The sequence below is a fragment of the Vidua macroura genome, chromosome 26, assembly GCF_024509145.1.
Source record: "Vidua macroura isolate BioBank_ID:100142 chromosome 26, ASM2450914v1, whole genome shotgun sequence".
NCBI lineage: Eukaryota > Metazoa > Chordata > Aves > Passeriformes > Viduidae > Vidua > Vidua macroura.
Window position 1 is genome coordinate 4,774,757 of NC_071596.1, and position 23,285 is coordinate 4,798,041.

Sequence of the window (23,285 nt, forward strand, 5' to 3'; positions counted from 1 at the left end):
CCTGGAAAGTCATGGGCAGGGATACCTCCACTGCCCCAGGCTGCTCCAAGCCCTGTCCAGCCTGGCCTTGGGCACTGCCAGGGATCCAGGGGCAGCCCCAGCTGCTCTGGGCACCCTGTGCCAGAGCCTGCCCACTCTCGCAGGGAGGAATTCCCTTACACATCCCCTTAGTCCAGGGCATGGCAGGATGTCCCCAGCCAGCAGAGCCGCCTCTCAGGAACTGCTCTTTAATCAAACTACCACTTCCACAAACCACTGACCCACAGACTCCCCCACCGGCACGGCCGCCCCCGGGGCAGGGCGGGCCCGGCGGGGTCGCGGGGAGCTCCGGGAGCTGCCCCGCGCCGGGTCCGGCTGAGCCCCGGGGCTGCGAGCCCCGCCCGGGCTGCGGGAGGCGCCTGGTCCGACTCGAGGGGCCCCGGGCCCTCACCCGCTGAGCTTGAGGAGGCTGAAGATCTGCTCCAGGACGTGGGTGAAGCTCTGGTCTTTGGGGGTGCGGGAGGCCAGGGAGCCCTGCAGGGGGGGGAACCCCACTTCATTCCAGCACAGGGAATGGGTGCCCCACCAAAGCCCTCCCAGCCCTTCCCACCTTCAGCTTGTCCAGGTAGGTCTGATCCTGACTCCACAGCTCCTGGAACTTCACCAGGTCAGGGGCTCCCTTATAGAACTCCACCAGCAGCGTCTGGGGAGGGGGACAGAGGGGCTGCAGGCCCTGGGGGTGCCCCAAAGCCAGCCAGGGGGACCCCAAACCCGTGGCACCGAGACCTCGGTGGACTGCCACCATCACCAGGGCTAAGGGCAGGATGGGGACAAGTGGTGGGGTGCCAGCCTGCCCCCAATGGGCTCAGGGGGTTTAGGGGGCCCCCACCCCTCTCTCACCATCTCCTGCACGACGTCGTTGGTGAGGAACCCGTCCTGGATGTAGGTGACCTCCACGTCCATGGGGATCCCGTAGTCGTTGGGCCGTTGCTGGAGGGTGGGGGAGCCAGGCAGGGGTCACTCCACAGCTCTGGGACCTGACACCACCCTGGGGGGCACCCGAGGGCGCCGGGTGGGGGGAACCCCTCCCCAGATTCTCCCCCACTTACCTCTGGCGGCGGCATCACCCAGAAGGGCGCGATTTTGGACTCCACGCCGGGGTTGCCGTGGTAGAAGGGCCCTGTGGGGACAGAGGGGGCTGGCACGGGGGGGGGTGACAGCAGCCCCAGCCCCCTGGGAGCCCCGGGCCGCGGGCACGTACCGCAGATGAGCCCCAGGCAGGGCTGGAAGCCGTTGCCGCTGCCCTGCAGCTTGAGCTGATAATCCATCTGCGCGTCGATGTCGTGCAGGGACGGCAGCGCGGGCCCGAAGGGGTGGCTGTGGTACCACCCCACCAGCGACAGCCCCCGCAGGAACAGGCTCTGGCAGATCTGGGGGGGGGGTACAAACCGTGGGTCCAGGCCCTCCAGAGCCCCCTGCCCGCTCCCCAGGCTGGATCAACCCCCTCACCTCCTCCTCCACAGCGCCCGCGGCTTCGGCATCGCCCAGGCGGGTCCGGCACGGGAAGGCTCGAAGCACCGTCAGCACTGCGGGGACACAGGGCTGGGTGACACCCCCGGCCCACGGCAGAGCCACCCCCACCCCCCCAAACCCCACCTACACTGGGTGTTGGTGTCCCACCGCCCCCCCAGGTACCCCACCACTTCGCTCCGCGTCAGGTGGCTGTGGAAATCCTAAAGGAAAAGGTTAAAATCGACGGTTTAGCACTAAAACGATGACACGAGGGACACCCCGCTCGCTGCAGGTGTCCCCAGTGCCATCAGCGATGTCCCAGCCTGGGGAGGGGACGCACCAGGAGCAGGAGGACGTTGCTGGAGATGGCCACGTTGAAGGGCTGGAATTTGTTGATGGCGGCAAAGGACGTCACCTCCACCAGGGTCTGGGGGTTCCTGGAAGAGGCACAGCCCCGCTGCCACCGCTGTCCCCGGCCCTGCTGCGCCCCGGGGTCCCGGTGTCCCCTACCTGGCCGAGTCGCGGGTGCCCAGGGTGCAGTAGCGGACGGGCACCCGGGGTTTCACCTCCAGCCTTTTCCCTGCAGTGCCGGCATCTGCCAAGGACAGGGTCCCGTCACCGCGGCCGGGCTGCCCGGGACCCCCGGCACCCCCACGGCAGCTCACCCGTCCCCGCCGGCTCCGCCAGGCTCTTGCCCTGCTGCTTCTTGCTCCTCTCCTCCGGCTTTTTGGGAGCCGCTGGCTCCGGCATCGCCACCCGGCCCTCCCTCGCCGCTTCCTCCTCCTCATCCTCGGGCAGCTCCTCCTCCTCGCCCTCGCTGGCCAAGCTCTGCGAGCAGACGGGGCTGGCACCCACCTCGCCCCCTTCCCTGGGGGTGCCACGGGGAGGTGACCCCGGTCCCACCTCCTCGGGGGGTGGCACGTTGGGCTGGTGCTTGCGCAGCCAGGCGGCCTTGTACTGGTCCAGCTTCTGGCCCTTGTAGCGCACGGACGCCCAGCCGCAGCCCGACTTCTTGGCGGGGTTCACCAGGCGCTTGCAGTGCGTGGCCCAGGCGCTCGGGGAGTTGAACACCTGCCCCGTCTCCTGCCACGTGATCGTCCCGTCCGAGCCCAGGTCCCCCACGAACTTCTTGCCCTGGGGACAGTGGCAGGAGTCACGTCCCCTTGTCCCCATCACTTCTCCCTCAGCCCCATCGCTGTCCCACGTTCGCCATCTGTGTCTCATCCCACATCCCCCGTCCTCATCCTGTGTCCCGTTTCCCGTCCTTTTCCCTGTCCCATGTGTCCTGCCCTATCTCTGTTTCTTGTCCCCATCCCTATTCCCAGTCCCCATCCCCCTCCCCTGTCCCCATCCCTATTCTCAGTCCCCATCCCTTTGCCCTGTCCCCATCACCTGTTCCCTGTCCCCATCCCCTCTCCCCTGTCCCCATCCATCTCCCCTGTCTCCATCTGTATTCTCAGTTCCCCATCCCTCTCCCCCTGTCCCCATCCCGTGTCCCCATGCCCTGTCCCCTGTCCCCATCTGTATTCTCAGTTCCCCATCCCTCTCCCCCTGTCCCCATCCCCTGTCCCCGTGCCCTGTCCCCTGTCCCCATCCCCTGTCCCCACCCCTCTCCCGTGTCCCCTGTCCCCATCCCCTGTCCCCATCCCTCTCCCGTGTCCCCATGCCCTGTCCCCTGTCCCCGTGCCCTGTCCCCTGTCCCCGTGCCGTGTCCCCAGGCTCACCAGGTAGTAGATGGACAGGACGCCTCTGCCCGGCTCCAGGAGCCCGTCTCGGAGCAGGACCCTCAGGGTGATGCCCCTGCGGGTCAGAACGGCTCCCCGGGCCGCCCCCGCCGCCTTCGCGCCGCTCCCGGCCTCCGCCTCGGCCTCCGCCTCGTCCAGCCCCGGCTCCAGCTCATCCTCATCCTCCTCCAGACACTCGTCCCCGCCGGGGGAGGCAGCGGCCAGCGCTGCGGGGAGGGGGGGACAGCGTGTGACAGCACCCCTGGGTGTCCCCCCAGAGCACCCTTGGGTCCCCCCCCATGGTTTCTGCCTGCGGATGGGGACACGGGGACAGGGATGCACAGGGACGTGGGGACGGGAAGAGGTGGACATGGGGACACAAGCACGGAGGGGACACAGGGACATGGAGGGGCTGGAGGAGGACTCGGGGATGGGAGATGGGGGTGAGGACACAGGAGTGTGACAATACAGGACTGCGGGCACGGGGACACGGCTGGTGGGTACAGGAACGGGCTGAGGGACATGGGGACGTGGGGACACAGCTGAGGGACGCGGCTGGGGAACCCGAACACGGCTGGGGGACACGGGGACATGGTCGGGGGACACGGGGCTGAATCTCCTCTGGCCCAGCAGGTCCCCAGAGCCCGCTCTGAGCCCAGAGGGCTGCGGGGGGGGGGGCCGGGGGTGACACACGACAGGTCCCCGGGGGGGAGAGGTGCCCCCGCCCCGCCCCCGCTGCGCTCCGCTCCTGCCCCAGGGCTGTCCCGGGGTGTCCCGGGGTGTCCCGGGGTGTCCCGGGGTGTCCCGGGGTGTCCCCAGCGAGGTCCCGCGGGCGCGCGCTCGGGCAGGTGCACGCGCGTGCCCCGGGGGCGCGGGGGGGGGGGGTTGGGGGCGAGTGACCGGTGCGTGTCCCCGGCCGGGGCGCGTGTCCGTGCGCGCGTGTCCGGTTCCCGGTGCGCTCCTGGTGCGCGTCTGGTACCGGGAGCCCGGTGCGTGCCCGGTGCGCGCGTGCTCGCTACGTGTTCGGTGCCCGGTGCGCGCCCGGTGCGCGCGATCCCGGTGCGCGCCCGGTGCCCGGTGCGTGTCCGATTCCCCGTTCCCAGTTCCCAGATCCCCGTTCCCAGTTCCCCGTTCCCGGAGCCGGTGCCCGGTGCGCCCCCGCCCCCCCCCCCGGTACCTGCCATGCTCCGCTCCCGCCGCTCCCGCCGCTCCCGCCTCCCCCCGGTGCGCGCGGCGGCGGCGGCGGCGACACGTGATGGGGCGGCCCCGGGCGCCCCGCCCCGCCCGGGGGGGTGAGGGGACACCGGCACCGGGGGGGGGGGACACAGCCCCGCACCTGCAGCACCGGGCGGGGGGGGGACACGGGGACTCAGCCCCGCACTGAGACACGGACCCCCCCCTCCCGGCGGGACCCCCGCCCGCCGCCCCTCGCTCCGGCCCCGGGGAGGGGGGGGACACCGGAACCGGGCGAGGGGACAGGCAGGAACCTGGTGGATTCGCCCCCGCACCTGCCACACCGGGCGGGGGACAGGGGGGGCTCAGCCCCGCGCCGGTCACGGACCCCCAGCCCGGCAGCGACCCCCGCCCGCCGCTCTTCTCCTCGGGGAGGGGCACGGGGGACACCGGCACCGGGAGTGGGAGCGGGAGCTTGCTGGGGGGGGGCAGCCCCGCACCTGCTGCGTCGGAAGGGAGGGACACGGGGGCTCAGCCCTGCACCGGGGATCCCCCGGCCCGGCCGGGACGCCCGCCCGCCGCCCTTCGCCCCGGCCCGGGCGGGGCCGGTGCCGGGAACTGCGGTGGCTCCTGCGCGGTGGCGGAGATGGAGCGGCCGGTGCCGCTGCCCCGGGGGACGCGGCCCTGGGCCCGGCACTACTACGAGGGCTTCGTGGACAAGTGGGGGCCGCGGGATCAGGTGGGCGACACCGCCGGGACCGACCCGGTACCCCCGGGACCGACCCCGGCACGCCCCAGCACCAACACCTGGGACTCCCCGGAACCGAGCGCCAAGAGCGACCCTCGGGTACCCCGGACCGATTCCCGGGACCGCTCCCGGCACTTCCAGGCACTACCCCACCCCGGGACCGACTCCCCGTGTCCCCTCAGCCGCCCGGGGCCACCGGCTGCGTTCCCTGAGGAGCCCGGTGCCGGTTCTCAGTTCCCGGTTCCCGGTGCCTGATTCCCACTGCCTGGTTCCCGGTTTCTGGTGCCGGTGCCGGCTCCCGGTGCCATTTCCCTGTCCCCGGTGCCGTTTCCCGGTTCCCGGTGCCGTTTCCCGGCTCCCGGTGCAATTTCCCTGTCCCCGGTGCCGTTTCCCGGTTCCCGATGCCGTTTCCCAGTTCCCGGTGCCATTTCCCTGTTCCCGGTGCCGTTTCCCAGTTCCCGGTGCCATTTCCCTGTTCCCGGTGCCGTTTCCCGGTTCCCGGTGCCGGTGCCAGTGCGGAGCTGAGCCCGTCCCTCCCCGCAGGGCTACCGGAGGGTCTGGGCCGGGCTGCTGGGGCTCAAACTCGCCTTCTACACGGGGCCCCAGGACCACGAGGTACCGGGGCTCCTCCGGGCACGACCCCCGGGACTGGGACCCCCGCGCGGGCTGTCCTGGCCGGACCCGGGGGGTTTCTCCGGGCCGGGACCCCCGTGGGACCCCCCGAGGCTGGAGACACCCCCGGGCTGGGACCCCTCAGGGTGGGACCTCCAGGACAAGAACCTTTGGGTGGAACTGGGGGGGCTCCCCCAGGCCGGGACCTCTGGGATCTGCTGGGCCTGGGACCCCCAAGATTGGGACCCCCCCCCTCCTGTCCGGGCCCCAGTGACGCCCCTGGGGCAGGATCCCCTCAGGGTGGGACCCCTGTGCCCCATCCCCGAGCTGGGACCTGTTTGGTGAAACCCCCCAGGATTGGGGACCCCTCCCCATAAAACCCCCTGGGCAAGGGCCCCCCGAGGATGGGACCTTCAGGTGACACTGGGGGGACCCTGGCTGAGGTGGGGGTGGCCCGGGGGGGCTGAGGCCTGACGTGCTCGTGTCCCTGGGCCGGGGGTCCCACCCTTGGGTGCCCCCAGCCCCTGGAGCTGCTGGACCTGGGCGAGCTGGTGACCGTGCAGGCCGAGGGTGGGGTGCTCGTCCTCAAGCTGAGGGGACAAGAGGTGACAATGAAGGTGAGGGGCAGCCACGGGGCTGGGGGTACCCGGGAGCTATGGGGGTACCTGGAGGGGGTTTCAGGACTGGGGGGACAAGGGGGCTGGGTTTTGGGACAGGGACTGCAGGGGGGGCACTGGGAAGGATTTAGGGACACAGAGGGGACAGGATTTTGAGACTGGGGGGACTGGAGGGCAGATGGGGAAGGACTTTGGGGTATAGGGGATGCACAGGGATGGGGGGCTACGGGATTTGGGGCCAGGCTTAGGGGGCTGCAGAGACCTCTGGGGGGCACAAGGGACAGGGGACAGGCCACCCTCATGTCCCTGTATCCTCTGGCAGACAGAGAGCTGGGAGAAGCAGGAGATGTGGCGGGGATTCATCCTGACCATGGCCAAGGTGGGCACGGGGCGCCGCCCGGGGGTCGCGGGGTGACAGGGACCTCTCAGTGCCACCACCCCGTGTCCCCCCGCAGATGAAGATTCCCCAGGACCTGGCGCTGCTGCCCGGACACAACTTCCAGCTCCTGCAGGCTCTGCGGGAGGAGCAGGAGCACAGGGACACCCCCGTGTCGCCGACCACCCCCGTGTCCCCGACCACTCCAGTGTCCCCGACCACTCCAGTGTCGCCGACCACCCCCGTGTCCCCGACCACTCCAGTGTCGCCGACCACCCCCGTGTCCCCGACCACCCCCGTGTCCCCCAGCCCCTCCGAGCCGTGAGTCGGGGGGTCGGGGGCTGGCGGGGGGGTTCCAATCCTCACTGGGGACCAGCATGGCCCAACTGGGGGTGGCCCAGTGTGGCCGGCGGTGACAGGGCAGGGCTGGCGGTGACAGTGGGGGGGGGGTCCCCAGGGTCCCCAGCTGTTTTTTCCAGGTGACGCGTGCCGAGGCCGAGCGGCTGCTGGAGCAGAGCGTGGGCAGGGGGAACCTGCTGCTGCGGCCCGGGGGACACGGCCAGGGCGTCTCGGTCACCACGCGGCAGGAGCTGGACGGGTCCGTGCCAGGGGACACCGGGGGGCGTGGGGGGTGTCCCCAAGGGGGAGGGGCTCAATGCAGGGTGAGGGTCCCCATGGGGCGGGGGGTTCCCAGGGTGAGGGGAGACCCCTTGGTGGCCCCCAGGGGAAGGGTCCCCTTTGCGAGGGGTGTCCCGCGAGTGCCCCACAAGGGGGGGGTCCCCAGCCCCTGAGGGAGCCCCCCCGCAGGACAGCGCTGCTGAGGCACTACAGGGTGAAGAGAGAGGACCAGGGCTACGTCATCGACGTGGAGACCCCGGTGAGTGACACGGGACAGGGCGGGGCTGGTCCTGGGGACAGGGACCCCCACCCCGGGCACCCCCCTGAGCCCCCGGGGTGGGACCCTTGGGGTCACCCAAGGGACTGGCACCGTGTGGGCTGTGACACCCCAAGGGTGGGCACCCCCCGGGACTCCCGGGAACACCCAAGGGTGGGACCAAGGGGTCCCCAGGGGATTGGGGCTCCCAAAAGGAACTGGGACCCCCAAAAGAAGGGACAGGGAACCCCTCAGCTTTGGGATCCCTGGGAATTGCGACCCCCAAAAGAAGAGACAGGGAACCCCAAAAGAAAAGACAGGGAACCCCTCAGCTTTGGGACCCCTGGGAACTGGGACACCCAAAAGAAGAGACAGGGAACCCCAAAAGAAAAGACAGGGAACCCCTCAGCTTTGGGACCCCTGGGAACTGGGACCCCCAAAAGAAGGGACAGGGAACCCCAAAAGAAAAGACAGGGAACCCCTCAGCTTTGGGATTCCTGGGAACTGGGACCCCCAAAAGAAGGGACAGGGAACCCCTCAGCTTTGGGACCCCTGGGAACCCCCAAGAGACTGGGACACCCCAAAGGGCTGCAGCCAAGGGGGTGGGACCCCCCCAGGCAGGGAATGGGGGGCGCGGGGGGGTCCCCGAGTGACGCCGCGCGTGTCCCCAGCACCGCTGCTCGTCGCTGGCAGAGGTGGCGCAGTTCTTCGTGCGCCGCAGCAAGGGCAGGCTGCAGCCCCTGGAGCCCGAGTACAGCGCCCAGCTGGGTGGGCACCGGGGCTGGGGGGCTCGGGGGAGGGGGCTGGGGGTCACTATTGGGGTGTCGGGAGCAGCCAGGGGAGGCTGGGGGGAGAGGGAGGTGTCTGGGGGTACTCGGGGGGTCTGGAGAGTTGGGGGGGGGGCTCACAGGGGTCTGGGAGGGCTCAGAGGGTTCTGGGAGGGTTTAGGGGGGTCTGAGGGGGCTTATAGGGGTCTGGGAGGGTTTAGGGGGGTCTGAGGGGGCTTATAGGGGTCTGGGGGCACTCTGAGGGGTCTGAGGGAGCTCACAGGGGTCTGAGGGGGCTCAGGGGGGTCTGGGGGCACTCTGAGGGGTCTGTGAGGGCTCAGAGGGGTCTGGGGGGGCTTAGAGGGGTCTGGGGGTGCTCAGAGGGGTCTGAGGGGGCTCAAAGGGGTCTGGAGACACTCTGAGAGGTCTGGGGCGCTCAGAGGGGTCTGAGGGGGCTCAGAGGGGTCTGGGGGTGCTCAGAGTGGGTTCAAAGGGGTCTGGGGCACTCAGAGGGGTCTGAGGGGGCTCAGAGGGGTCGGGGGGTGTCGGCTGCAGACGGAGGGTCCGTGACCACCCCTGGCTGTGCTCCAGAGTTCGTGCCGATGGAGGGGAGCCCCCCCCCGGCTGCGGCCGCGCTCGGGCCGGCCCTGAGGAGGCGCAGAGGCCCCCCCGGGCTGGGGCTGGTGCCCGAGGAGCAGATCTACATGAACGACCCCGGTGAGGCCGCTCGGGACTGCGGGGAGGGGGCGGGCAGGGGAGGGGACCCCTGTCACCCCGCTGTCACCCCCCCGAGCACAGTGAGGGGGCACAATGGGGGCACGGGGGGTGCCAGCATGGGGACACTGGGTCCTGCCACCGGCTCGGGGGGCAATGGGGAGGAGCGGGGGGGTCCTGGGGGGTGGGGGGGGGCAGGGGGATTCTCTGCCAGGTGCTCACAGCTCCATCCCCCCCCCCGGCACAGGGAGTACGCAGGAGCTGCTCAGGGAGCTGCAGAAGAAGCTGCAGCTGCGCCAGGCTCAGTGATGGGGACACTCTGGGGGGGTCCCGCTGGCCCCCACTCTGTGCCAGCAGCCAGCAGGGGCAGTGGGACCCCCTCACCCTCAGGGAAAGCTGTCCCCAGTGTCCCCTGGCCTGGGGTGACACTGGGGAGGGAACCCCCTCATGTTAGAGGGGGGCACTGTAAATAAAGAACCCTGTGCCCACCCAGCCCCACCCCTGCTCCTGGCACCGCGGGGGTGTCCCAGGGACCCCAAACTGCGCCCTGTGCCCCCATCCACGGCCAGGTCACACCTACATCCCAATTTATTCTCCAGGCCAGAAGCAGCTCTCGGTGCTGGGTGGGGGGGGCAACAACGAGCCCCGGCGACACGGGGGGCACGGAGTGGGGGGGCCGTGGGCACCCCGGGGGTGGCAGAGCCCTGCAGGGGGTGTGGGGCTGGGGGTACATTCAGTGCTGTGCCCGGGCTCAGGGCAGGCTGGAGCTGCTGGCGGTGCTGTTGCGCTTCTGGAGGCACCGCACGGCGCTGGGCACCTGCAAGCCTGATGTCACCTGGAAGCTGCCACACCACACCTGGGGACACAGAGGGGGCTCAGGGGGCTGAACCCAGCGCTGGCAGCCCCCCGGGACCCCCAGACCTGCCCCTCCCTTACCATGAAGGCCGGCAGCACCGGCTGAGAGAACTTGGCCTTGAAGGTGTGGAGCAGCTGCTTGGTCCGGGCGTTGTAGAAGGACAGGAAACCTGTGGGAATGGGGGCACAGGTGGGCACGGGGCGGGCACAGCCCCGGCACAGTGCCCGTGGTGGTGACAATGGCCACAGTGGTCACAATGGCCATGGTGGTGACAATGGCCATGGTGGTGACAGAGCCCATGGCGGTGACAATGGCCACAGTGGTCACAATGGCCATGGTGGTGACAATGGCCATGGTGGTCACAATGGCCGTGGTGGTGACAATGGCCATGGTGGTGACAGTGATGGATGTTGGTGTCCGTGCTGGAGTACGGACATGCTGGTGCCCATGGAGGTGACAATGGCCATGGAGGTGACAATGGCCAAGGTGGTGACAATGGCCATGGTGCAGACAATGGTTGTGGTGGTGACAATGGTGGACACCGGTGTCCATGCTGGAGTATGGACATGCTGGTGCCCACAGAGGTGACAATGGCCATGGAGGTGACAATGGCCATGGCGGTGGCAATGTCCACACTGGTGTCCACGGTGGTGGCAATGCCCATGGTGGTGCCAACGCCCATGGTGGTGCCCATTGAGGTGCCAATGCCCAGGGAGATGCCCATGGAGGTGCCAATGCCCAGGGAGGTGCCAATGCCCACAGTGGTGGCCACAGAGATGACAATGGCCATGGTGGTGGCCATAGCAGTGACAACGCCCATGGAGGTGCCCATGGAGTTGCCAATGCCCAGGGAGATGCCCATGGAGGTGACAATACCCAGGGAGGGGCCAATGCCCACAGTGGTGGCCACGGAGGTGCCAATGCCCATGGAGGTGCCAATGGCCATGGTGGTGGCCATGGCAGTGACAAAACCCATGGTGGTGTCCACGTGGTGGCAATGCCCACAGTGGTGGCCATGGAGGTGCCAATGCCCATGGCAGTGACAATGCCCATGGAGGTGTCCATGGAGGTGCCAATGCCCATGGCAGTGACAATGCCCATGGAGGTGTCCATGGAGGTGCCAATGCCCATGGCAGTGACAATGCCCATGGAGGTGTCCATGGAGGTGCCAATGCCCATGGAGGTGCCAATGGCCATGGTGGTGGCCATGGCAGTGACAAAATCCATGGTGGTGTCCACGTGGTGGCAATGCCCACAGTGGTGCCCATGGAGGTGCCAATGCCCAGGGAGGTGCCAGCCCCAGCCCCAGCCCAGCCCCACCTTCGTGGAAGTTGCAGTGCACGCCGATGCAGTCGGGCACGGGCACGTCGAGCGCCTTGGCCTTGTTGTTGTGCTTGGCGCTGAAGCTGACCTGCAGCCAGTTGTTGAGGTGCAGGCACCAGGACGCCGAGGTCTTGCCCAGCTGGTCGAACTTGCCCAGGCTGCGGTAGGCCACGCCCACGCCGAAGGCTTTGCTGTCGCGGTCGTAGCGCACCTCCCAGTAGTGCTCGTCCCCGTCGATCAGGGTGTCCCCTGGGGCACGGCCACGGCTCTGCCCGGGGTGCCCGCGGCGTGCCCTGTGCCCCGTCCTGTCCCCGCTCTGCCACCGGTGCCCCCTGCCCCCCCTGCATCGCCCCTCGCGGCCTGTTCCCTCTGTGCCCCCTCCTCACCCACATCCCTGCGTGTCCCAAACCCTCACACCCCTGGGTGCCCAAACCCCACACCCCTGGGTGCTCAAACCCCACTCCCCTGGGTGCCCAAACCCCACACCCCTGGGTGCTCAAACCCCACACCCCTGGGTGCCCAAATCCCCACTCCCCTGGAGGCCCAGCCCTCCACACCCCTGGGTGCCCAAACCCCCACTCCCCTGGGTGCCCAAACCCCACACCCCTGGGTGCTCAAACCCCACTCCCCTGGGTGCCCAAACCCCACACCCCCATTGCCCAAACCTCACACCCCTGGATGCCAAACCCCACTCCCCTGAGTGCCCAAACCCACACCCCCATTGCCCAAACCCCACACCCCCGGGTGCCCCTCTCACCCAGCACCGTGTAGGACTCTGCGGTGAATCGGTCGCGGCCCCCGCGGCCCAGGGACATCCTCTTGGGCGACTGCACCACCCTGGCACACAGGGACAGGGCAGGGTTGGCACTGCCAGGCCCAGGGGCCGTGCTGGGGGGCCCGGGGGTGGCGTTACCTGGCAGGGGAGTTGGCAGGGGAGGCCGTCCTGCCCTTGCCATCCTTCTCGCGGGCCTTGACGTCCTGCACCTTCCCGCCCGTGGCGTCCCACTCCACGCTCAGCTCCTCCACCCGCAGGTTCTGGTGGCACGTGCTGGCATCCAGCCGGAACATGAACGCTGGGGACAGCCCCCGTCAGCAGTGCCGCGGCTCCCCCTGCCTGGCCACCACCCCACAGGGGTGGCACAGGGACACACGGGCACCTGCCACCCACCCCGGACACACCTCTGGTCTCCAAAGTGACCGGCTCGGAGAACTCGCCCGCCACCGCCTTGTTACACGCCCGCACCCGAAAATTCATGTACTTCATGTCAAACTTCAGCCCTGTGGGCACAGCGGGGTCACAGGGTGGGGCACGAGGAGGGCACTGCCACCCCCGTGTCCCCTACAGAGCCTGGGACAACCCCAGCGCCCGCCTGGGGCCGGTTGCACCCCTGTGCCCTCACCAGTGAGGGTGTACTCAGTGCCCTTGATGCCCTCGATGACCATCCAGGGCTGGTCCTCCTTGGCACGGGGGGGCCCCTCGAAGTTGGTCCTGCGGTACTCCAGCACGTAGTGGTCGATCTTGCTGTCCTCGTCGGGCATCCTCCAGGCCAGGGTCACACAGTTATCGGCCACCAGCGACTCCGCCAGGTCGATCTCGGGGGCGCTGGGCACTGCCCGCAGGAGCAGCCGTGCCAGTGTCCCCCCTCCCTGCCACACAGGGGTTCCCCAGCACTCCCGGGCACCCCCAGTGCTCCCCCAGACCCCGCGGGCTCAACAAGTCACAGACCTCAGGCGTGGCACCCATGGGACCCCCCCCCCACCATGGCACCCAGAGACCCCCAGCACGGCCCTCACTGCCCGCCCTGGGCGCAGCACCCAAACCCCTCATCCCTCCACCCATCCCTGGCACCTTCCTGCCCCTCTGGAAAGGCACCCCAGGCCTGGCACTGCCCCATCCCGTGACACCCTGCCCCGGTGCCAGGCTGGCCGTGCCCTGCCCTGTCTCCCCGTGCCCCCCTGCCCTGGCAGTACCTGGCAGGAAGGCGAGGCCCTGCAGCAGGCGCCGTTCCTGGGCGAAATCCACCATCAGGTGGCTCATGTTGTCACTGACCTTGGCCTTGAGCGACAGGCGGAAGGCCGGGGCCATCGTCACACTGTGCCAGGACAGGGGACAGGGCTCAGCAGGGCTGGGCACCCCCCCTGCCCTGTGTGACCCCGGGGAGGGTGGGCACAGCCACACCAGCACCCACAGGGCCACCCCAGCACCTTGGGACCAACCCAGCACCTTGGGACCAACCCCTGTGGGGCCCTGGATGGGAGGAGGAGGAGGAGGAGGATGGGGTTAGTGGGTGGGGGGCTCGGGGGGGCCGTACCTATCCTTGATCTGTTTGGCCGCCTTGTGAGCGCAGAGGGAAAGAGGAGGAGAAAAGCAGCAGTGAGGCAGCAGAGCCGGGCACAGGGGGCACATGCGGGACCTGTACCAGCTGTGGCACCCAGCAGGACAGCATCCCTGCATCCCACAGCATCCCAGAGCATCCCTGCATCCCACAGCACCCCAGAGCATCCCTGCATCCCAGAGTATCCCTGCATCCCACAGCATCCCAGAGCATCCCAGAGCACCCCTGCATGCCACAGCATCCCTGCATCCCACAGCATCCCTGCATCCCTGCATCCCACAGCATCCCAGAGCATCCCTACATCCCACAGCATCCCAGAGCATCCCTGCATCCCACAGCATCCCTGCATGCCACAGCATGCCACAGCATCCCTACATCCTAGAGCATCCCTGCATCCCAGACCATCCCTACATCCCTGCATCCCACAGCATCCCCAGAGCATGCCAGAGCATCCCGCAGCATCCCTGCATCCCAGAGCATCCCTGCAATCCGCAGCGGTACACCTGGCACAGCACCTGGCACAGCACCTCCCTGGCACAGCATCCCGTGTGCCCCCCAGTGCCCCCCGTGGCCCTGCCATGGTGCCCCTCTGTGTCAGGAGAAAGGGGGGCCCTGGGGTCCCCCCCGGGTGTCCACGCTCCCACCCAGGCCCAGCCAGCCCAGCACGCAGAGAGAAGCGGTGCCCAGCCCAGGGTGGCATCGAGCGGGTGGCAAGGAGGGGTCAGGACACCCCCAGCGTGGGGACAGCCGGGCAGGGCCACCCCTGGCGCCGCGGGGACCCACCTGGGAGAAGTCTTGGTGGTTGGCCGTGCCCAGGGCCTGGTTGGCCGCCTCCAGCAGCTCCTCGGAGCTCTCCAGGGCCTTGGAGCACGCCACGAGCTGGGCCTGGCAGGGGAGGGAGGGCAGAGGGGCAGCGCTGGGCGCGGTCCCGGGCCGGGGGCGCCGGGCCGGGGCTCACCTGCAGCTCGTAGGTGCGGCTGGCACGCTCCTGCTTGATCTTCATCACCATGTCCTCCTTGAGCTCGTCCAGCAGCGCGTACAGCGACTGGAACTCGGCCTCCAGGTCCTCCTGCGCCCGCGCCGAGTTGGCCTGGGCACAACGGCGGGGCCTGAGCGGGGGCCGCCCCCGCGGGGCCCCGGGGGAGCGCGGGGGGCCGGGGCTACCTCCACGTTCTGGATCATCTGCTTGAGGGAGTAGATGAAGTTCTGGATCTCCTCATTCTTCACGGCGAGGGTGGTGATGATCTTGCGCAGAGACTCCTGCCCGGCGCCCTGCACCGGCCGTCAGTGCCCGCGGGCCCCCCGCTCCCCCCAGGGCCCGGCGCCGCCGTGCCAGGCCGTGCCAGGCCGTGCCAGGCCGTGCCAGACGCCGCGGGGACACGGCCGGGCTGCCCGGCATGGCGGGGCCGATGACTTGGCAATGTGAGTGTGAGTGTGAGTGTGAGAGTGAGTGTGAGTGTGCCAGTCCTGAGCCCCCAGCTCCCCTCCGTGCCCTCCCGCACCCCTTCCTTCCCTCCGGTGCCACCCTGAACCGCTCAGCCCTCCATCCTCCACACCTGCGCTCCTCATCCCTCCTTCTCCATCCCCTCTCCCTCCATCCCGCCTTCCTTCCTTGCTCCCTCTTCCTTCCCATCCCTCCATCCCCACTTCCTCCATCCCTCCGGCCCTTCTCCCTTCATCTCTCCTTCTTCATCCCTCCCTCCTCCCTCCCTCCCTCCCTCCACCCGTCCGTCCCCTCTCCCTCCATCCCTCCCTCTCCCTCCCTCCACCCTCCTCACTCCATCCTCCATCCCCCCCCGCCCCCATCGCTCCATCCCCTCATCCTCCACCCGCCCGCTTCCTCCTCCATCCCCCCGTGCCCTGCCGGCCCCGGGGGGGTGCGGGCCGTACCTGGTCGCCCATTCCGGGCCGGCCCCGCCGCGCTCGGCCCCGCCGACACCAACAAAGGGGGAGCGGCGCCCCCGCCCCGCCCCGGCCCCGCCCCGCGGCACGGCCCCGCCCCCATCCCCCCGAGGCATGCTGGGAGTTGTAGTCCGGGAGGGGAGGCCGCGACCCCCGCGGTTGGGGAGCGCCGGGCCAGGGCTGGGGGCGAGGGGAGGGGGAGGGACATTGTCACCCCGCGGGGGGGGGGGCGGTGGGGACACTGTGACACTGCGTGGGGGGGGTCGCAGTCCAGGAACCCTAACCCCCCAGCCCGCTCGGGGGGCAGGAGGGGGTCCCCCTGCTCCAGGGGGATCAGAGGAAGTCCCCACGGGGCTCCTCCCCAGGCTGGGGACCTGGATCCTGGTTCCAGGATCAAAGTGGAGCCTGAGGAGGTGCTGGCACCTGTCCTTGCTCCGGATGGTGTCCCACTTCCCTGTCCCCATCCTCGTCCAAATCCCTGTCCCCAACTGCATCCCTGTCCCCAATCGTATCCTTGTTCCCATTCCTGTCCCCATCCCTGTCCCCGTCCCTGTCCCCATCCCCGTCCAAATCCCTGTCCCCAACTGCATCCCTGTCCCCATCCCTGTCCCCAATCGTATCCTTGTTCCCATTCCTGTCCCCATCCCCGTCCAAATCTCTGTCCCCAACTGCATCCCTGTCCCTATCCCTGTCCCCATCCCTATCCCCAATCGTATCCTTGTTCCCATTCCTGTCCCCATCCCTGTCCTCATCCTTGTCCAAATCCCTGTCTGCAACTGCATCACTGTCCCCATCCCTGTCCCTATCCCTGTCCCCATCCCTGTCCAAATCCCTGTCCACAACTGCATCCCTGTCCCTATCCCTGTCCCCACTCCTATCCCCATTCCAGGTCCCGTTCCTGTCCCCATTCCAGTCCTTGTCCCCCTCCCTGTCCCCATCCCGACATCTGCCCCATCCCTGCCCAAATCCCCATCCCCAACCCCCCCCCCAGTCCCCATCTCTGCCCCCGCTCTCTGTCCCTGTCACCTCCCCTCCACAGGCGCCGGAAGCCACAATGCCACAGTGGGCTGGCCCGGGTGACATTGTGGAGGGCCAGGAGGCTTTGGGGACAGCAGTGCTTTGAGGACAGGGACAGTGTGGGGCCCCTTGGGGACGCAGCCCCTCGGAGGAGGGGGCTGGGCTGGCCCCGGAGGGGGGGATGTGGCGGCTCGGGGTCTTCATCCTCCTCCTTGGAGGTGAGTGGGGGACAAGGCTGGCTGGGGGGACAGCGGGGACAGCGCCTGGGACCCTGTGGCTGTGCTGTGGGGTGGGGGACAGGCCACCCAGGGGACACCGGGGGGGCACGGGGCTCGGGCTGGCCCCTGTGTGACAGATGGGGCGGGAGGGGACGTCTGTCCTGAGGGGGAGACCAGAGAGGTGCTGAGGACACAGAGGGAGGGACAGACATGGGGACAGAGGTGGGTGACATGGCTGTGGCAGGGGGACAGGACGGAGCAGGTGGGGATGGATGGGGGGACATGGGGAGAGGACAGGGTGGGGGGCAGACAGCGTCAGTGGGGACAGGAAGGTGACAGTGGGGGGGACAGGATGTGTGGTCAGAGGTGACAGGGGACGCGTGGGCAGCGAGCCTGGAATGTCCCTGTCCTCCACCCCACGGGTGTCCTGGGGGACCGCCGGGGTTCGGGGTGCCATCCATCCCCCCGTGACCCCGGGGCTGTCCCCACAGCGGGCGCCCTGCGGGTGACCCAGCACCCGGGCGAGCTGCAGGTGACCGCGGGTGACACGGTGGCCCTGGAGTGCCAGGTGGAGGTGGCCGAGAGCGAGGCCCTGCTGCGGATGGAGTGGGTGAGGGCCGGGGGGCTCGGGGTGCTCTGTGCCACCCGCCTGCACTTTGGCACCCCCCTGCCCCTGTTCCCCTGTCCCCGCCGTGCCCCGGGGGTCCGGCTGGCCTGGCACCCCCCCCGGGCCACCCTCAGCCTCCCGCAGGTGCAGGGTAACGACAGCGGGCTCTACATCTGCCGGGTGACCCTCGAGATCCCCCGGCACTGCACCGCCACCGGCAACGGCACCGAGCTCCGCGTCACCCCCGGTACTGCCCGGTACTGCCCCGGTACTGCCCGGTACTGCCCGGTACTGCCCGGGACTGCCCCGGGACTGCCCCGGTACTGCCCGGGACTGCCCCGGTACTGCCCGGTACTGCCCGGGACTGCCCGGGACTGCCCCGGGACTGCCCCGGGACTGCCCGGTACTGCCCGGGACTGCCCGGGACTGCCCGGGACTGCCCCGGTACTGCCCGGTACTGCCCGGGACTGCCCGAGATGGCTCCGCGCGGGGCGGGGCAGGGGGCCCGGGGAGGTGGCACCGTCGAGGGGCTTGGGGGGGGGGTCACTGAGGGTCACCAGCAGGGTGGGTGGGGTCCCTTGGGGGAGATTCCTGGGGGGTTTTGGGTGGCCACTGTGAGGAGGGACAGGGACAGGGACAGGGACATCTCTGACTGTTCTCCCCTCCCAGCAGCAGCTCTTGGAGGACATCAGACAGGTAATTGTGCCCCCGCTGTCCCTGCTGTGCCCTCCACCCTGGCACCCCCGTGTCCGGTGTCCCCGGGGCCGGGGGTGTCCCCGGGGCCGGGGGTGACCCCGGCTGGCTGTGCTTGCAGCGCTGCTCTGGGGGCTCCTGGGGGGCCTGGGGGGCACCGCCCTCCTCCTGGGGATGGCACTGCTCGCCCGCCGCTGCTGTCACAGGAGCCCAGGTAACCCTGTCCCCAAATTCCCCTCCCCAGTACCCCTCACCCTCCTCTCCTCACACTCTCCGAACGCCCCCGTGCCCACCTGCCCCATGTTCCCCTGACCCCAAACCTCCCCTGCTTGCCCTCCCCCCCTCCACCGCCATCCCTTACTCCAGGGCACTCCGTGTGTCCCCCGAGGGTCCTGGCTGACAGAAGTGACCCCCAACAGGCGCTGACCCCTCCAACACGGCCATCTACATGAGCTTGATGTCCCTCTCGGCGCGGGACCTCACAAAGCTGCCACCCCCCGAGCTGAAGATCAGCCCGTACCAGCGGGAGCTGCAGCAGGCACGGGGCCCCTCCCTGCCCCCCCGGCCCTGAGAGTGCCCACTGTGCCTCGCACCCTTCCCCGGCTTTGCCCTTCCTCAGGAAAACCCCCAAAAAAGGTGTTTGGCAGCATCCTGTCACCCGGCTCAGCGTCCTGTGCCCGAGGGGTGACAGCGGCCCCTGGGACCCCTCGTTTAGGGGAAGCCACTCTGTTGTCCCCTGGCCTTCTTCCTTGGTGTCACCCGGCACACGAGGGCTGTGCTGGGGGGGTGGGAAGCAAAGGGGGGCAGTGCCACCAGCCCCTCACCACGCGGGTGACCCCAGGCAGTGCCACCCCGTGCCGTGCCCATGGCTGGGGGGACTGGGGATCCTTCACGGTGGTGAGACCAGGGTGGGACAGCGGTGGCAGTGCCACCACCTTGTCCTGCCTTCCCTGGGGACACCACAGAGTTGGGCAGCAAGATGCACCAGAGGCAGCCATTCCTGTCCCTATTCCTGTCCCCATTTCAGTCCCTGTCCCCATCCTCATCCCTCTCTTCCCCCTGTCCCCATTTCAGTTCCCTATCTCTGTCCCCATCCCTGTCCCCAATCCCCCCCATCCGCATCCCAAAAACTCCTCCCCAAATCCCCGCCCCTCAAATGCCCGTCCCCAAATCCCCCGCGGAGGCACCACAGCGTCACCACCCCGATGGGACACGGCGGCTTTAATGGGGCGGGGGGGCGCGGCCGGGGGTCCCGGGGGGCTCACAGGGGCTGCACGGCCACGGGGTAGAGCAGGGACAGGTGGCGGGCACCGCGCACGGGCAGTGCCCGGGCCGTGTAGTGCCCCACGGCCGCCGGTACCGACGGGAAGGCGGCCCCGGCCCGGCCCAGCGTGAAGTGCTGCTCCCGGGTCCGCGTCAGCTTCACGTGCACGAAACCCTGGCTGCTCCTGCGGGACGGACGGGAAATGAGGCACGGGAACCGGGATGGGATCCACGGGATGGGATGGGATGGGATCCATGGGATGGGAATGGGGATGGGATCCATGGGATGGGATCCACGGGATGGGAATGGGAATGGGGATGGGATCCATGGGATGGGAATGGGGATGGGATGGGATCCATGGGATGGGATCCACGGGATGGGAATGGGAATGGGGATGGGATCCATGGGATGGGATGGGATGGGATCCATGGGATGGGATCCATGGGATGGGATCCAGGGGATGGGATCCAGGGGATGGGATCCAGGGGATAGATCCAGGGGATGGGATGGGATCCATGGGATGGGATGGGAATGGGATGGGATCCATGGGATGGGATGGAATGGGATGGAATCCATGGGATGGGATCCATGGGATGGGATGGGATGGGATGGGAAATGGGATGGGAATGCACTAGGATAATGGACGGGATGATTTGGGATGGGATGGGACATTGGGATGGCATGGGATGGGAGGGGAATGGGATTGTGATTGGGATGGGATGGGAATCAGACGGGATCAATGGGATGGGATCCATGGGATGGGATGGGAATGGGATTGTGATTGGGATGGGATGGGAATGGGAATCAGATGGGATCAATGGGATGAGATGGGAGGGGATGGGATGGGGATAAGATGGGATGAGGATGGGGACAGGAGTGAGGAGCAGGGTGGAGGCTCAGACAGGGAGGTGGACAAGGATAGGGATGGGGATGGGGTGGAGGACACCTGGGATGGGAATGGGAATGGGAATGGGATGAGGGACTGGGAATAGGGATGTGGATTGGGATGGAGATCGGGGCACAGATGTGGACAGCAGTGGGGATGAGGACAGGGACCCCATCCAGAGCAAGGGGCAGGGGGTGCCGAGGGATCTCGAGTCACCTCCAGCCTGTCCCATGCATGGGGACGTGCCAGCACATCCCCACGGGTGCTGGGACAGCCAAACATGGCACGACCCTGATCCAAGCCCACACTGCCAGCCTGGCACGGCCCCCCTGGCAGGGCTGAGCCCGGGGCTGTGCCCGTGTCCCCACGCTCACCTGAGGGACAGCGAGTAGTCGTCGGGGCTGGTCTCGCAGTCCCGCACCAGGAAGCTGCCCTCGCGGCACAGCGCCAGCAGCGTCTCGGCGCCCGCCCGCCCGATGGGGCCGTGGTACCACCTGGGGGGCACAGCGGGGTCGCACGGGCACCCCCTGTGCCACGAGGGACCCTCCTGGCTGCTCGGCCCCGTCAGCAACGCGGGGCGGCTTGGGGAGCCACCCACACCCCACGGGGACCTCCCGTGCCATGGGGCACCTTCCGCGTCATGGAGGCAGTCGGGGCGTTGGCACCCGACGGAGTCAGAGGGGCAACCATGCCATGGGGCACCCAACCACGCCATGGGGCACCCAAACATCCTTTGCGGCACCCAACCACGCCATGGGGCACCCAACCACGCCATGGGGCATCCAACCACACCATGGGGCATCCAACCACACCATGGGGCACCCAACTATGCCATGGGGCACCCAACCATGCCATGGGGGACCCAACCACACCATGGGGGACCCCAGCTCAACATGGGGCACACCAACACAACATGGGGCACCCAAACATCCTTTGGGGCACCCAACCATGCCATGGGGCACCCAAGATCCTGTGGGGCACCCAACCCCATGGGGATTCACTCAGGACATTGGGCCCACCACACCCGCTGGGGACCCATCCATGTCAAAGGGCCACACCATGGGACACCCGTGACCCCACAAGGACCCACCCGTGGGGACCTCCTCCTCCTCCTCCTCCTCCTCGTCCTCCTCCTCCTCCTCCTCCTCCTCCTCCTCCCCCACAGGTTTGCCCCCGTGCCACGCTGTGTGACCGGGTGCCACCCCACGGGACGCCCCCAGACTCACGCCTGCTTCTCCAGGGGCAGCGAGGTGTCCACGTGCCTGGGGCTGGGGGGACAGCCGGGCCGGGGGCCGCCAGGGGCCCGGGGGGAGCGCGGCAGCTGCCGGGACAGGCTGGGGGAGCGCTCGGGGCTCTCAAACTGCACTGCGGGGACAAAGGGGTGTCACCCACCCCGCCCGCTGCGGCCGGCTCCTCTCAGTGCCACCAAGGAATGTCCCAGAGGCGGCCCTGCCCTGCCGTGGTGTCCCATTGCTGGGGCCAGGAGTGCTCTGGGGGGGTACCCATGGGGGGCACAGGGGGTTGGGGTGGCAGGGGTGAGAGCTGTGGGCACCGGGGGACATTGGGGGGACCCCAGGGTGCTGGGGGATGCTGAGGGCCAGCACTGATACCCATGGAAGCTGCGGGATGTAGGGTTGGGGGACCCTGGGGTGGTCCCCACAAGGAGGAGGGAGCCAGGAGTGGCACCCATGGGAGCTGTGCTCCCCCGAGGTGGCACCCGAGGACTGTCACCTGCGAACGCCCGCGAGATGTGATCCTTCTTCCACTCCCAGGGCTGGTCGTACTCGTCGGCCGGGCGCTCGTCGTCGCGGGGGAGGCGGCTCTCGCGGGCCGGGGGTCCCCCCGGGCCGTCCCCGGCCGTGTCCCACTCCTCGGAGGGGGTGTCGTAGAGTTGGGGACCCCGGCGCGGCCGCACCCGCCGGCCCTCGCCCTGCCGCGGGCACCCTGGGGATGGGGAACGGGGCGGTGGGAAGCGCCCGGGACCCCCGCGGGGGTGCTGGGGGTGCCCGGGGTGTCACCACCCACCTGTGGCCTCCTCGTCGCAGCCGCCCTCGGCCGCCGGGTCCTGCTCCCCCTCGAAGGGCTCGGAGTATTCGCTCTCACCTGCGCCCTGCGGGGGGGGCTCCGGGTGGGACGGGACCCCCACTGCCCCCCCTGCAGCCCCCCCGGTCCCTGGGTGCCCTCACGGGACCCTTCGGGCTCCCACAGCCCCGACACGGGTGTCCCCAGCCCCGTCCCCACTCCCGCCCACCTGGTCCCTTTGTCCCCCAACCCCTTTCCCCTTCCCCCTCTCCCAGTGCCTCCACCGTCCCCAGCCGCCCCCCCAGTTCCCTCTCCCCGTGACCTCAGGTCCTCGCTGGGTGCCCCACTGCCCCCCCCCGACCCCATGGCTCTCCCCGGTTCCCCGTCCCCGCTCTCCCGGTCCTTATTCCCGGCCGCTCTCGGCCCCCACCCCCGTTCCCCATCTCCCCCCATCCCCTCCGGTCCCCAGACCCCCCCGTTCGCCGCTCCCCCGCTCTCCCCGCTGCCCCACTCACACCTGCCCGACCCCCCCGCTCCTCCCGCTCCCGGTGCCCCCCGCTCCCCTTCCCCAGCCCCCCACCCGCTGGCCCCCTGCGCCCCCCGGTCCCTCCGCCACCCTCCCCGCTCCTGGCGCTTGGCTGCGGCTCCCGCCCGGTGCCCCCCCCGGTGCCCCCCCCGGTGCCCCCCCGGTGCCCCCCCGCCCGTACCTGCTGCAGGCGGCGGGGGCCGCCCCCCGGCCCCGCGCCCCCCACCCGCACGAGGCGGTGGCGCGGGGAGGCGGCGGGGCCGCGGAGCGCGGCTCCGGGGGCGGCGGCGGGGGGGCCCCCGGGACCGCTGTAGTCGGGCTGGGGCGGGCGCGGGGGGGAGCGCCGGGCCCCCCGGCCCAGGTACTCCCGGAGCCACTTGGCCATGGCGGGGAGCGGCACCGGGACCGCCGGGACGGCCGGGACCCAGCGGCACCGGGACCCGCCGGGACCCCCCCGCCGCCGCCGCCGCCGCCGCCGCCGCCGGAGCCGCTTTGTGTCGCCGCCGCGCGCGGCGCGGACCGGAGCCCCCGATCCCCCC

General features: G+C 69.5%; 6 protein-coding genes across 8 annotated transcripts in view; 3 read left to right on the forward strand and 3 right to left on the reverse strand.

The window, feature by feature from the left end:
• Positions 1 to 213: 213 nt before the first annotated feature.
• MPND (MPN domain containing) lies at positions 214 to 4,405 on the reverse strand. 2 transcript variants are annotated; one of them, XM_053999422.1, is made up of 13 exons: positions 4,393 to 4,405; positions 3,216 to 3,442; positions 2,395 to 2,625; positions 2,157 to 2,319; positions 2,002 to 2,086; positions 1,832 to 1,928; positions 1,640 to 1,712; positions 1,489 to 1,565; positions 1,241 to 1,409; positions 1,089 to 1,159; positions 880 to 969; positions 590 to 682; positions 214 to 513 (listed from the first exon to the last, which is right to left on the reverse strand). In XM_053999422.1, the coding sequence occupies exons 1-13, from the start codon at positions 4,397 to 4,399 to the stop codon at positions 427 to 429; spliced, it is 1,470 nt and encodes a 489-aa protein (XP_053855397.1). In that variant the 5' UTR covers positions 4,400 to 4,405; the 3' UTR covers positions 214 to 426. The 2 variants fall into 2 exon arrangements, with proteins under 2 accessions (XP_053855397.1, XP_053855396.1); XM_053999421.1 differs by having other exon boundaries at positions 2,157 to 2,625.
• The window catches only part of CTXN1 (cortexin 1), a 91,475-nt gene continuing 72,400 nt past the window's right edge, over positions 4,211 to 23,285 (forward strand). The window contains exon 1 of the mRNA XM_053999560.1: positions 4,211 to 4,223. The gene's annotated coding sequence lies outside the window, so the exon portion shown is untranslated. The remainder of the gene's footprint in view (positions 4,224 to 23,285) is intronic.
• STAP2 (signal transducing adaptor family member 2) lies at positions 4,398 to 9,544 on the forward strand. The gene is made up of 11 exons (XM_053999115.1): positions 4,398 to 4,507; positions 4,758 to 5,127; positions 5,680 to 5,751; positions 6,270 to 6,365; positions 6,688 to 6,744; positions 6,821 to 6,915; positions 7,181 to 7,339; positions 7,549 to 7,618; positions 8,287 to 8,383; positions 8,974 to 9,099; positions 9,344 to 9,544. The coding sequence occupies exons 1-11, from the start codon at positions 4,398 to 4,400 to the stop codon at positions 9,403 to 9,405; spliced, it is 1,314 nt and encodes a 437-aa protein (XP_053855090.1). The 3' UTR covers positions 9,406 to 9,544.
• FSD1 (fibronectin type III and SPRY domain containing 1) lies at positions 9,667 to 15,563 on the reverse strand. The gene is made up of 13 exons (XM_053999425.1): positions 15,502 to 15,563; positions 14,776 to 14,883; positions 14,570 to 14,701; positions 14,395 to 14,496; positions 13,588 to 13,610; positions 13,247 to 13,368; positions 12,676 to 12,885; positions 12,455 to 12,553; positions 12,189 to 12,348; positions 12,033 to 12,112; positions 11,273 to 11,524; positions 10,033 to 10,121; positions 9,667 to 9,952 (listed from the first exon to the last, which is right to left on the reverse strand). The coding sequence occupies exons 1-13, from the start codon at positions 15,511 to 15,513 to the stop codon at positions 9,848 to 9,850; spliced, it is 1,494 nt and encodes a 497-aa protein (XP_053855400.1). The 5' UTR covers positions 15,514 to 15,563; the 3' UTR covers positions 9,667 to 9,847.
• Positions 14,897 to 18,677, forward strand: LOC128819377 (uncharacterized). 2 transcript variants are annotated; one of them, XM_053999515.1, is made up of 5 exons: positions 14,897 to 15,033; positions 17,240 to 17,602; positions 18,028 to 18,051; positions 18,170 to 18,262; positions 18,468 to 18,677. In XM_053999515.1, exons 1-5 carry the CDS (start codon positions 15,009 to 15,011, stop codon positions 18,617 to 18,619), a joined length of 657 nt encoding a protein of 218 aa, XP_053855490.1. In that variant the 5' UTR covers positions 14,897 to 15,008; the 3' UTR covers positions 18,620 to 18,677. The 2 variants fall into 2 exon arrangements, with proteins under 2 accessions (XP_053855490.1, XP_053855492.1); XM_053999517.1 differs by having other exon boundaries at positions 18,031 to 18,051.
• SHD (Src homology 2 domain containing transforming protein D) lies at positions 19,266 to 23,153 on the reverse strand. The gene is made up of 6 exons (XM_053999498.1): positions 22,928 to 23,153; positions 22,224 to 22,308; positions 21,930 to 22,142; positions 21,425 to 21,563; positions 20,573 to 20,692; positions 19,266 to 19,496 (listed from the first exon to the last, which is right to left on the reverse strand). The coding sequence occupies exons 1-6, from the start codon at positions 23,129 to 23,131 to the stop codon at positions 19,310 to 19,312; spliced, it is 948 nt and encodes a 315-aa protein (XP_053855473.1). The 5' UTR covers positions 23,132 to 23,153; the 3' UTR covers positions 19,266 to 19,309.